The following is a 13,485-nucleotide window of genomic DNA, read 5'->3' as shown; positions in this document are numbered from 1 at the left end:
TGATTAGTACACCAATTGGCGCTTTGTGACTTTTGGGCGCTGCAGAACAAGGTGTGTGTTTTCATTACAGTCATTATATGTTGGATGTTAGTTTGTGCTGTGATATGGAATCTTTTGTCAGGATTTCTCATATAGTTTTTAGATTTTACATATTAAATAGGTTATGTGTTAATCCAGCTGATTATTACTATATTGCTTTGATTAGCGGGTCTCCCTGCATCAGCTGACTACTATTTTTTCTGTATAATAAAAGAAAAAAAGTAATTATATATACATAGTATTAATAAAAAAATTAAGAGCTAAATCGATATTACACTTTTACCAAACTTACAACTATGGCGATGCAATACATTTCCATATTCATTATGTTCTTAGGATGCACTGAGTTACAGCACAACATCACTTTTCTAAAAAGGTCAGAAATGGAGATCAACTTTATTACCACTTATTTTGCAATCTTTACAAAAAAAAAAAAGTTTGCTTTTTCTACCATTCTTCATAACTGCAGTGATTTAAAGCGATTTTCCCATGAATAAAGTTAATCTTAAATCAACATATCTTTGAATGACAAGATCCACAATTGGATGTTTAAAAAAAAAAAAAAAAAAAAATATAAGAAAAAAAAATTTCCTGTGCTGAGATAACCTTATAAATGTGCCCCTGCTGTGTTCTGTGTAATGGCTGTGTCTGACCGTACAGGGACATGGTCTGATCATACCACAGCTCCTGGGCAGGGGAGGAAGCAAAAGAGGCTACAGACAGGAGAGCACAGGATTGTAGGAAAATTCTTTCTTTGAGGTAAAACATTGCTTAAAAACAGGCAGAGAAATGTTTTACCTCACAGAAAGACTAATTTGTGATCCCCTGCTGTCCTGTCTCTATCCTCTCTTTTGCTTCCTCCCCTGCCCAGGAGCTGTGGTATGATCAGATCATGTTCCTGTAAAGGTCAGACACAGCCTTTACACAGTACACAGCAGGGGCACATTTATAAGATTATCTCAGCACAGGAACATTTTATTTAAACACATCCAATTGTGGAAATTATTATTCAAAGATCTATTAATTCAAATCTACTTCGTTAGTGGGAAAAACCCTTTTAAAGGGAATCTGTCACTCATATTTAGGGATATCATGTAAAGATATCACTAAATAGCGCGTCCCATAAGGATTCTATGAGGGCTTTTGACTCCCCCCGACCCCGCACCTTTGAGGCATAAATACCTTTTTCAGCTTCGTGGGGACGCATGCAAATTGCCGTGGTCCGGTCCGATGGGCATGGCTTACTAGTCTTCCCCCCCCCCCCCCACCTTCTCGGCTTGCTTCACGTAATCCTTGTCTGTGAATACCACAGACGCCGTTGGTTTCCGCGCTTGCGCAATGTAAAGACCCCCGGCGCCTGCGCAGTATGCTTTGCCCAACTGTGGCCGACGCATATAATCGCTACTGCGCAAGGGCCGGTATTTTCCAGCGCGGTCTATGCCCCGGAAGTCTTCACATGCAGGACACACTTCCGGGGCATAGACCAACGACGTCTGTGGTATTCACAGACAAAGATTATTTGAAGCAAGCCGAGGAGGTTGGGGGGGGGGGGGGGGGGGGTTGGGGAGACTAGTTAGCCACGCCCATCGGACCGGACCGCAGCAATTTGCATGCATCCCCACCAAGCTGAAAAAGGTACTTATGCCTCAAAGGTGCTGGGTCGGGGGGAGTCAAAAGGCCTCATAGAATCCTTATGGGACGCACTATTTAGTGATATCTTTACGTGATATCACTAAATATGGGTGTCAGATTCCCTTTAAGATCAGGAAGGTGACAGTTCAGATGCTGCTGCACGCTTCTTAGCACCCATACAGCAACTGGTTACACCTGTCAGTAAGTATATTGATTATTCTTCAGATTTCATCACTGACCCCGGGTGTGGCTGACATGCTTTAGGATGACTCACTGCTCAAACCTCTCACGTAGGTAACGTTGCACCGGTTGCATTTCCTTGACACGCACCTGTCTTCAGCTCACAGATTTGCATAAATGCCCGGACTTTCAACCCCACCCAGACTGGAAAGCTGTGCAGAGAAGCGAGAACTGAAACTTACAGCCATGTACCTGCTGTACCACATGGAGGGCAGACCCCGACGTCACAATTGGGTGGGCTTATTGATCATGCATGTTGCATACTGCAGTCAAACTTTCTTTTACATCTATTCAGCTGATACTTAGATGTATTTGGCTAATAATTATTTATTATTAATAACAGATTAAAGTTGATCTGTCCCCAGATTTCACAATTTCTATAATCAGTAGAACTAGCAGTAGTGTATTAAATAGTGTGTTTCTCTTTAATAGTTGTGCCATAGCCTAAATTATTTCATAGTACAGAAGATGATCTAGAATGGCGATTGGCAAGATGTCTGAATAAGCACACACTTGGCAAATGAGATTTAATGTTGCTAAATGTAGAGTAATCCACCTAGGATGTGGTAATCCTATTGCTGAAGACAGAATAAATGGAAATGTACTCGGGGCTACAGAACAGGAGAAGGACAGGGGATTCTGGCTACAAGTAAGCTGAGCAGCAGCACTCAATGTCAAGCAGCAGCTGCAAAAGCAAACAAGATTTTAGGGTGTATAAAAAACATAAAATCCCATGATCCCAATGTATTATTACCTCTTTATAAATCACTTATAAGGCAACATATAGAATACAGGATCCAGTTTTGGGCTCCACATTTTAAAAAGGATATTCAGAAATTAGAGTCAGTTCAAAGGTGGGCAACTAGATTATTACAAGGGATGATGAGGGGTTGGAAAAGTTGGGCTTGCTTAGCTTAGAAAAAAAAAAATACGCCTCAGAGGAGATATTTAAATGTATAAATATACGATTGGGCACTACAGAGCACTGGCACATGACTTGGTCCTTCCAAGGACCAAACTAAGGACCAGGGGACATTACGGGTGGAAGAAGAGCGATTCCGGCAGCTAAATAGGAAAGGGTTCTCTACAGTTAGAGCAGTCAGAATGTAGAATGCCCTGTCGCAAGAGGTAGTAATGGCAGATACTATAACAGCACTTAAAGAAGGCCTGGACGATTTCCTCAATACACATAACATTGGGGGTTATAGTTAATTTAATGACAAAATGGACAATTGGTGGAGAAAGGCTGAACTTGATGGACCTAGGTCTTTTTTCAACCTATTTAACCATGTTAACAATACTTTACCTTTCCATGTTGCTGTTGGATCTCTACCAAGTGATCCTTGTAACTGGCTTGCATTCGGGCTTGCAGAGCATTGATCTCCTGGTCCCGAGATAAGATCTGCTCTTTGAATTTGGCTTCAACACTTGTAACTTTGGTTTTCTCTGCTGACAATTCCTGATGGAAAACGATACAAAATGAAAATACAAATTGTAAATATAGATAAAGAATCAAGGCACATGAATTATAATATATATATACATTGCTAAAAAAAAAAAAAAAAAAAAAAAAATAAAGGGAACACTTAAACAACAGAATATAACTCCAAGTAAATCAAACTTCTGTGAAATTAAACTGTCCACTTAGGAAGCAACACTGATTGACAATCAATTTCACATGCTGTTGTGCAAATGGAATAGACAACAGATGGAAATTATTGTCAATTATCAAGACACCCTCAATAAAGGAGTGGTTCTGAAGGTGCGGACCACAGACCACATCTCCGTACCAGTGATTTCTAGCTGATGTTTTGGTCACTTTTGAAGGTTGGTTGTGCTTTCACACTCATGGTAGCATGAGACGGACTCTATAACCCACAGAAGTGGCTCAGGTAGGGCAGCTCATCCAGGATGTCACATCAATGTGAGCTGTGGCAAGAAGGTTTGCTGTGTCTGTCAGCGTAGTGTCCAGAGGCGCTACCAGGAGACAGGCCAGTACACCAGGAGACATGGAGGGGGCCGTAGGAGGGCAACAACCCAGCAGTAGGACTGCTACCTCAGCCTTTGTGCAAGGAGGAACAGGAGGAGCACTACCAGAGCCCTGCAAAATGACCTCCAGCAGGCTACAAATGTGCATGTGTCTGCACAAACTGTTAGAAACCGACTCCATGAGGATGGTCTGAGGGCCCGACATCCACAGATGGGTGTTGTGCTCACCCTTATGGAGGACGACAAAAAACTGATGGCGCTCACCTGATGGGAACTACTAATGAATATAGAGAGCGCCAGTTGCTGCTGCCCTGTGGCTGGGGGAACACATCAGCCAGAAGAAAATTGAACAAGGTGGATGAAAAGTGTGAAAATAGGCTGCACTGCCATAATAAAATTCTCTTGACGTGATTGAAAAATATTAAGATTAAAAAATTCTAGACAGAATAAAAAGGTTTTCATTTTACTTTTACTGTTTCAACGCTAGAGCGGCGTTTTGTTCAAGTGAAAAAAATACATATACAATGCTGGAATGTAGTTTATTTACTTTAAGAAAAAAAACACGCTGACTAGGGGTCGGAACTTTAAGTGATCATAAAAATTTTCTATTCTATCATGTCTCAATGTTGCAGCAGAGCTGCGGCAATCTCATGCTGCAGGGAAAAATAAAAATAAAAATTGTAACCCCTGATGGAAGTCAAAAGAATGGTCTTTAGGCCTCTGATAGGTGAATGGGTGTATTAGATCCCTGGTGCGTATGGTAAAGCAGGCGCTGCTAATTCTTCTGAGTGACTTTATCCATACAACCACTAGATGTCACTGTTCTACTATTTCCAATTACAAAAAAAAAACCCATCAGCTGAAAAATGATTTTATACTAAAGCTTCTAAAAAGAAATCAAGTAGTAATAGATCCAGACAGGGAAAGCGAGGGACAGGCAGTTTGTCTGACAAAGAATCCCCACCTTCTTGTGGACTCCCTGAAGTCAAGAAACCCCATTATATATGACAAGAACCTTTCTATAGCCCAAAAATTAGGGGGTGTCCATGCAGCTCACCTTGTTAATCTCACGCAGCTTATTTTTAGCAGCGGCTGCGTTTTCTTGTTCTGATGACAGCAATTTATCCTTCTCCTCCAACTGCTTTCTCAGAGCTGCAACTGGATCTCCCTTTTGAGAGGCCTAAAAATCAGAGCAAAAAACATTAGTCTGCTTAGCTTTATCCTTGGCCATAACTTGCTGAGAGTTGGAGGACAGTAATCAAGCTGCGAGAAAGGTAATGGCATCTGATGCACAAGCAGAACCACCGGGGTTCAATCAGTAAATCTACAGCAAAAACCAGAGGCTCAACCTTGGATTTCTGATGCAGATTGCAAAGAAATTTGCGGATGTAGCCTAAAGCTGGAGTCACACATAGCGACTTACCAGCGATCCCGACAACGATATCAACGTGTCAGGATCGCTGGTAAGTCGCTATGTGATCGCTGGTGAGCTGTCACACAGACAGCTTCACCAGCGATCAGGACGCCGAGGTGAGGAGTGAGCCGGGGAGCAGCGGACAAGTGTGCCTGCTGTTCCAGTCCTCCACCAGCAGAGGGCGCACCTGCATCCCCGGCCTCTCCTGGCGGCATCCTGCTGCCTCCTGGTCCCCAGCGTGAGGCGGTGGCACCTGTAATTCGTTGATAACTAACGTACACATCGGGTATCCAAGGGACGCCCGTCCCTTGGATACCCGATGTGTACGTTAGTTACCAGCTGATCGCTGATCTCCCGCCTGTCACACGCAGCGTGCTGGCCAGCGGGAGATCAGCGATGAAAAAACGTCCAGAGGTTTCTTGCAGCGATCAGCGATACCGGCAGTGGGGCCGGTCGCTGATCGCTGTCACACACAGCGATCTCGCTGGTGAGATTGCTGTTGTGTCACAAAACTTGTGACTCAGCAGCGATCTCGCTAGCGAGATCGCTATGTGTGACGGGGCCCTTAAAGAGGACCTGTCACCACACAAAACCTGGCCAGTTCTTGTGCTTATTTTATTCCTCATGTTCCCCTGAGGATTCTGCTTTTTTTCTTTTTTAAATCCTCCCTATGGTTCCAAAGATACGAGCTTTTTTATGTAGCGTCAAGGAGGTGTGGCTCACAGAGCAGAGCAGCCAATAGACACGCCCCCAGAGAACCCTGCGAGCCACGCCCCCCTACAAAAACCAGAAAAGCTGCCATTTAAAGTGCACATCTCAAACAGTATGTTTTCATTTTTTTTTTTTTTTTTTTTTTTTTTTAAATAGAATATTCACGGGATCAGCTGGAATAAAAGTAGGAGAAAAAAATGCTGATGTGTTTTTTTTAAAGGAATGACTTTTTTTTTTTTTAACAATTTTGTATTATTTCCTCTGGGGTGAAGAGGAAGGTTATAAGGGTATGTGCACAAAGTACTTGGAGTGGGGCCATTAAAAAAAAAAAAAAAAAAAAAAAAAAAAGGTCCTGGGACATGATTATCAGCCTAGGGTCACAAGACCGGTTTTCTATCATCGGAGAAAATCAGTCCGATTAGGCCAATCACACAGAGTTTTATCAGAGTGGGATCAGATATTCTCCAATATGGAGAATTAAAAAAAATTCTCGATCTTCTCCATTTAGTCTGTCCGTGAAAATCGAATGACATCAGAATGCGGTCCAATGGTTTCCACAAACCCACAGGGTTAAGTACCATCTGATATCAAAGGCAAATATTACACACGGATTTGTTTTCAGGGGGAAGAAAAAAACAAAAAAAACAAAAAGGAGGTCACCCATGTGCGCTGCTTCACTGAACAACATTGTTCTCGGTCTCAGTACGATTGGTCACAATATCAAATCGCACTCTGACCACAGTCATCTGGAAGAGTCCTTACGGTGTGCCAGGTATCCTGCTTGATGCCGTTTCTTTCAGTCAGGATCTCAATGAGCTTCAGCGCTTCTCCTTCACTGAAAACCATACTGCTGACGGTAGAAACGAGGGTCTTGTACGGGAGGTAGAGAGCACCATCCAATTCACTGGAAACTGCAAGACAATACGAGAAGAGAAGTCAGATGGATGCAAATCACAAAACACAACTCCCATCTTGTTTAAAGATCCGGGGTTCTTTAAAACTGATGGCCTGTCCTTATGAAGGGCCATAGATACCAGATCAGTGGGGGTCCAATTCTAGGAACCCCCCCCCCCCCCACTGGGCTACCCTAATGCAGTTTAGTGCCATTCGTTTCAATAGGATGAAGTTGTAATACCAGACAGAATGGCTACCACAGCACTGTGCTGTATCCCGCAAACAGCTGACGGACAGGGCCGGGCGTCACGCCTCCTTCAACCAAATACTGCCTTTGAAAAAAAAAAAAAAAAACACACACTACAATATTGTACTTGTGCTCCCAACACAAGCTCTCTAGATCCCCATCTGTTGGTCCACAGCAACAGCTCTCACCACATGGTAAAGCCACACATAAGTTTCATGGAGAAGTTTCTGCAACCAATCTGCTATGTGTGAACATACATTAAGGATAGCACACCAGTTCTATACAGACCTCTGGGCCAGAATATACAGCTGGGTAAGAAAAAATAAAACAATAATAATCAAGAACTTTAGACCCTTACACCAGACTTCTTTGAGAGAGAAATGGAGGCAATGGAACCCCAGAATAGGCAAAAAAAAAAAATTATGTCATAAATCAAAAATACACATAAGCAACTTTAATATATCTTATTAGAGAAATTAGACTTTTTTTTCCAACCCCTGGACTGATTATTCACATTAAATTCTGACATTGAATCTATACTCAAACAGATTTCCCCATTATTGGTACAGGAGATGGCAGTGGTGCTATGAAAGTTCTATGAAGAGAGGAGGAGCTGGAGGCAGATGCAGACATTCTGCTGCAAGTTCTCCTGAAATGGCAGTTACAGTTCTCCATAGAACTTTATGAGCACCAACTGCTATCTCCTCTCAGCATCGGGAGAGTCTGTATTCACTGTAGACAGACCTAACCAAGAATTGAGAACGAAAATTTCAGTTCTGGCAGAGAATCGGATTTCTCTGAAAAGATATTTTACAAAGTTTCTTATTTTCCCCATGTACTATTGATTTATGGAGAAAAAAAATAAAACAGATACTCTTTAATAATGTTGCCATTGGACAATGAATTTACATCTCTTGGTAGTGAAAGGCTTCTATGTTTTTGCAAAACCATGAATTATTGTCTAGGCAACATGTGAAATCTTATATGCTGCTCGACAAGACATCCAGGAAACGGGGGGTGGCCATTCTCTGCAACGTAGGGACACAATGCGACTCATTTTGAGATTTAGGAAAAAAAATATTCTTAGACATCTACTAGATGCCCTTTACTAGATTCCATTTATACGGTCAGGATAGTAACACACATTTAATTCCCAATTACAATGCACTATATTACTTTTTGTCTTCTGATTCCCTGCAATGTCATGAAGGTCGCTGCCGGAGCGCTTTTCCTTCACAAAGTCTTATGGGACAATCGCAATGAAACCTAATTAGCACAAATACAGAGTAAAATGAATATGTGCTTGTAATTCTGCACCTAAATAGCTTTCATTTATGCTAGGAAAGAACATTGTGGGCCGAGCCTTTCAGAAAGCAAACGCGCGGCTGACATTACCGGCCCTGAAAGAGAGCGCCCACCCGTCCATGTCCATTCTTATTCCCAATAAAATGGATATTTGAAAAAAAAAAAAAAAAAAAAAAGAAAAATAATAAACATTTTTGGAGTTTCACAGTATAAACTAAGAATTTCGCTTTGTAGGAGGTATGAGCCCTTTAAAAATCTGCACAAGCAGCGTCTTGGATGCAGCGTATTTTCGCTGTGTCCTATTGCACGCAGGTAAAACCGTATGTGTTCACTGAACCGTGTGGATTTACCACGTCCATCCCTTGACATACTGGGGTCCTGTGAAAGATGCCACATGTCAGTTTCCACGGGTGATCCACAGGCGTCTGCGCACGAAAAGTGGAGATGGGATTTCTTGAAATCCCATCCACTATGCTGTAACATCTGGACGCTGTGGGTTTGGCGCTGCATAAGTACGTAGCATCCAACCAGCAGCAGTTAGTGATCGCGGGCTCGTACCCTTTAGGTTTCTAAACTGCTACTTCAGTTCTGTAGAAACTAAAGAACTATCAAATATGACAACTAGGGCGCTTAGAGCACCGGGGGCGTGGTCAGTGCACAATACAGCCCGCTAGTTTTGCATGGCCCCGCCTCCCGCACTGGTGATTGGCAGAGTTAGCGTACCTGAGCTCTCTGTAGACAGAGCTTGCTACAGGCAAGTCATTACTGTCAATTACCAGCGATGAGGCGGGGCATGCAAAGCCAGTGGGTGGAGCGGTGTATTAAGCCTCTTGGCCACACCCAGAATATGCCAAGCACTCCAATTAGCACACTAGATTTAACTTCCGTTTCTGCAAAATGAAAGCAGTCATTAGAAAAATAAAAAAAAGTAACTTTATACAGGCTATAGCCCCCACATGGCTGTGTGGATTATTTTATACTGTCAGTTTGGAGTGACCAAATTCCTTTACGGACATGCGCCGTAGAAGCGGGTGTATGGAGTGGGCTCACGTATCGTACTATCAGTAATTAGTAAAAACAAAAATGTTTGTTTTTTTTTTAAAAAAAAAAAAAAAAAAAAAGTTCAAATATAAATATCTTAAAAAAAAAAAAAAAGCCAATTGGTAAACACCAAAAAAAGCGGGAGAAAAAAAAAAACAAAAAAAAACGGTGCCAACATTTTTTTCAGTTGCCACAATTCCACAAAAATTACTGTAACAAGTGATCAAAAAGTCACATCTATCCCAAAATGGTACTATTAAAAGCAATGTGTCGCCCTACAAAAATTAAGCCATCCTACAGACAAAAAATGAAAAAAGTTACGAAAATGGAGACAACACCCCAAACTTTTTACTTGCTTGAAAACTTCTGAATTTTTCTTTTCCACCACTAAAGTAATAAAAAAAGCGGACATGTTTGTTATCACCGTAATCATATTGATGAGGAGAATCACATTGCATGGTCGTTTTATCACAAACTGTATACCGTAAATACAATTCCCAAAAAAAACAAATGTCAGAATAGTGTGGCGGGGGTTCACAATTTCACCGCATTTGGAATTGTTTTCCTATTTTCGAGTACACCATGTGGTAAAATTAATGGCGTCATTCTGGAGTGCAACTTGTCCCGCAAAAAAAAGCCCTCATATGTCTATGTGGACAGGAAAATAAAAAAAATATGAGTTATGGCTCTGGGAAGAAGGGGAGAAAAAAAAAAAAAAAAAAAAATTAAAAATGGGTCTAGAATGACGAGCCTGCTCAACACCGAGGAGCAAATTGTGTGTCCACTCCGGACGGACGTGTGCTGGGACCCGTAAGCTCAGGACTGGAAGAGGTGCAGGCACTGTGGAATAAAGCCCCCTCCAATTCTTTCAGGCATGTTCACACTGTTGATTCTTGTTGCCAAAACTGAAAGAAATTTAAGACACCGATACAAAGGCTGAACCTTGGATTTCTGCTGAAACACAATCATGGATCCGCGTGCTGTTCCATCCTATTCGATGGGGCTAATCGGCAGGTGGCTTTCCATCATAGGTTGTGGTGAATAAAAAGGTCTCAAAAATGAATAGGTCAATTCTCCCCCCCCATGAAGTGAATTACAAACTCCCATATGAAACAACTTCATTGGATCAACTACAGCCCAATTTCCTTTTAAAAACAATGTATCAGAATTCAAAGTTTATCAATTTGGATTTTGTAATAAAAAACAGGCACAAAACATTGACTATGTGAACAAGCCCTTATGTATCAAAATGGATAACAAGAATGCAAAATGTACAAAAAATTAAGAAAAATTAAGAGCCAAATTAAAAAAAAAAAAAATTTCTTAAAAATAAAACATCTTCCGTTAACTCAAACTCCCCAGGTCCAGAGATGCTGCTCTGGTGACTGTGTACAGGCTGCAGCTGTGACATCACGTCAGCTGTGCTGCAGACAATCACTGTGCTCAGCCGTATACAGCACAAGCTGCCGAGCTCAGTGGTTGTAGGGTCAATAGCGCCGCAGCCAGACTGTGAGCAACAATCGGAACAGTGGGGGAGGGTGGGTTATAGCTGATATATTTTTTAACTCAAGCTCAATAATTTAGCAAATAAAGTTAAAAAGGAGAAAATAAAGAAAAATTAAAAAAAAAAAAAAAAAAACAGCTTTAAAGTCACCAAAATGAAACTTCTTTATCCGTTAGTCAATGAACTCTACTGTGGTCATGCATAGGCTAATAACAGAATTAACTTCAGATACACACGAACAGTAGAACACTTGATTGATAAGGCAGATGAACAACCTGTTATAATGTCAGCAATACTACTGAACTCCATCTGTACTAGAAAGCAAAAAGGTACAATTTCATAAATGTCCATGACGTCAATGCGTCTCAGACAACGTCTCTTAGTAATTGAAGCCTGAAAAGTGATACTAAACAGTACTACATGTATAAAATGGATACGTATATACAGATATCAAAGTTAAATATCTACGGCTAGACAGGTACAAAATAAGACAGAAGCAAAAAGACAATAAAAAAAAATAAAAATAAATAAAAACACATTTTGTTTATACCACCCTCAACACTGGTTACCAAACCCAATGAAACTCCTGGATAAGCCGTAAAAAAAAAAACAAAAAACTTTTTTCGCCTTGTCCATTAAAAAAAAGGATTTTTTAAATATTAAAATGTGTGCATGAGTAGTGTGTATAGTGTGAGTGTATTAACCCCTTAGTGACAGTTTGCAGCTTAATGACACGGCCAATTTTTACAATTCTGACCACTGTCAGTTTATGAGGTTATAGCTTTGGAACGCTTTAACGGCTCCCGCTGATTCAGAGATTGTTTTTACGTGACATATTTTACTTCATGTTAGTGGTAAAATTTCTTCGATATGACTTGCGTTTATTTATGAAAAAAAAAAAAAAAAAAGGGTTTTTTTTTTTTTTTTTTTAAGGACCACATCATATTTGAAGTGACTTTGAGGGGTGTTCTGTACATGAAAGAAAAAAAAAAAAAAAAAAACCACAAGAGTAACATCATTCTAAAAAACTGCACCCCTCAAGGTGCTCAAAACCACATTCAAGAAGTTAATTAACCCTTTATGTGCTTCACAGGAACTGAAGCAATGTTGAAGGAGAAAATGAACATTTAAGAACCATGTTCACAAATGTTAAAAGAGAAAATGAACCACAGAATTTGTTGTGCAATTTCTCCTGAATAACCCCATAGGTGCGGATAAACCACTGTTTGGGCGCACGGCAGAGTTTGGAAGGGAAGGAGCATCGTGCCTAAATAGTGGAACACCCCCCCCCCCCCCCCCAAGTGGCACGATTTTGGAAACTAAACCCCCTAAGGAACTTATCTTGATGTGTGGTGAGCACTTTGAACCCACAAGTGTTTCACTAAAGTTTATAATGCAGAACCGTGAAAATAAAAAAAATTATTTTTTTTCCACAAAAATGATTTTTTAAGCTCCTAATTTTTTATTTTTCCAATGGTAACAAGACAAATTGGACCCCAAAAAGTTGTTGTTCAATTTGTCCCGAGTACGCCGACACCCCATATGTGGGGGGTAAACCACTGTTTGGGTGCACGGCAGAGCTCTGAAGGGAAGGAGCACAGTTTGACTTTTTCAACGCAGAATTGCCTGGAATTGAGATCGGACACCTTTGGAGAGCCCCTGATGTGCCTAAACAGTGGAAACCCCCCCCCCCAATTCTAACTCCAACCCTAACCTCAACAAACCCACTAACCATAACCCTAACCACAACCCTAATTTCAACCCCAACCCTAATCCAAACCCTAACCAACTTTAGCCCCAACCCTAACCCTAACAAAACTCACTTTAACCCAACTCTAACGGGAAAATGGGAATACTTTTTTTTTATTATTATTTTTCCCCTAACTAAGGGGGTGATAAAGGGGGGGTGTGATCTATTTTTTTTTTTTTATTTTGATCACTGTGATAGGGTCTATTACAGTGATTTGTTTCTTTTAAACTGTAAAAAAAAAAAAAAAAAAAAAAAAAAAAAAAAACACACAGTACAGGTTCATATAGTCAAAGAAGCTATCCCATGAAGTCTTTATTTACTAAATCTGTGCATGTGTATATGTAGTGTACGGTCAGTGTATTAATAAAGTACTGACACCTTCTCCGGGATCCAGCGCCGTCCTGCTCCTCTACTCAGACTCCCTGAAGTTGGAAGTCTTTTTTACAATAGAAGGCTACAAAGTCTCATTCTGGCGCTCCACCAGCTTACGTTGTGAAAGGGCGCACTGTGACTCAGCAAATCTGAAGAGCAAAGTGACGTCACTGAGAAGAGGAGCAGAACACCAGAAAAGGCGGTGGTAGGCAAGTATATTAACCAACACACTGCACTACATATACACAGATTTAGTGGGAAAAAAAACCCATCATGCATCAGCTCCTTTAATTATTTTACTATTCATAGAGAATGCAGCTACTCTCTTCATGTCAGAATTACTGGCT

The 13,485-nt window shown here is 41.0% G+C and overlaps 1 protein-coding gene across 4 annotated transcripts in view; it reads right to left on the bottom strand.

Moving 5' to 3' along the window:
- Positions 1 to 13,485, bottom strand: part of RRBP1 (ribosome binding protein 1) — an 86,659-nt gene that overhangs the window by 36,942 nt on the left and 36,232 nt on the right. For all 4 annotated transcript variants that reach the window (XM_073557455.1, XM_073557456.1, XM_073557457.1 and 1 more), the window contains exons 3-5: positions 6,788 to 6,936; positions 4,958 to 5,080; positions 3,218 to 3,370 (exon numbers count right to left, since the gene is read on the bottom strand). In XM_073557455.1, the coding sequence (XP_073413556.1) occupies positions 3,218 to 3,370; positions 4,958 to 5,080; positions 6,788 to 6,936 (425 nt within the window). The remainder of the gene's footprint in view (positions 1 to 3,217; positions 3,371 to 4,957; positions 5,081 to 6,787; positions 6,937 to 13,485) is intronic.

This window comes from Dendrobates tinctorius, unplaced genomic scaffold (assembly GCF_039654945.1).
Source record: "Dendrobates tinctorius isolate UK_male_01 unplaced genomic scaffold, ASM3965494v1 ptg000250l, whole genome shotgun sequence".
NCBI lineage: Eukaryota > Metazoa > Chordata > Amphibia > Anura > Dendrobatidae > Dendrobates > Dendrobates tinctorius.
This window is presented reverse-complemented; position numbering and strand designations above follow the sequence as displayed.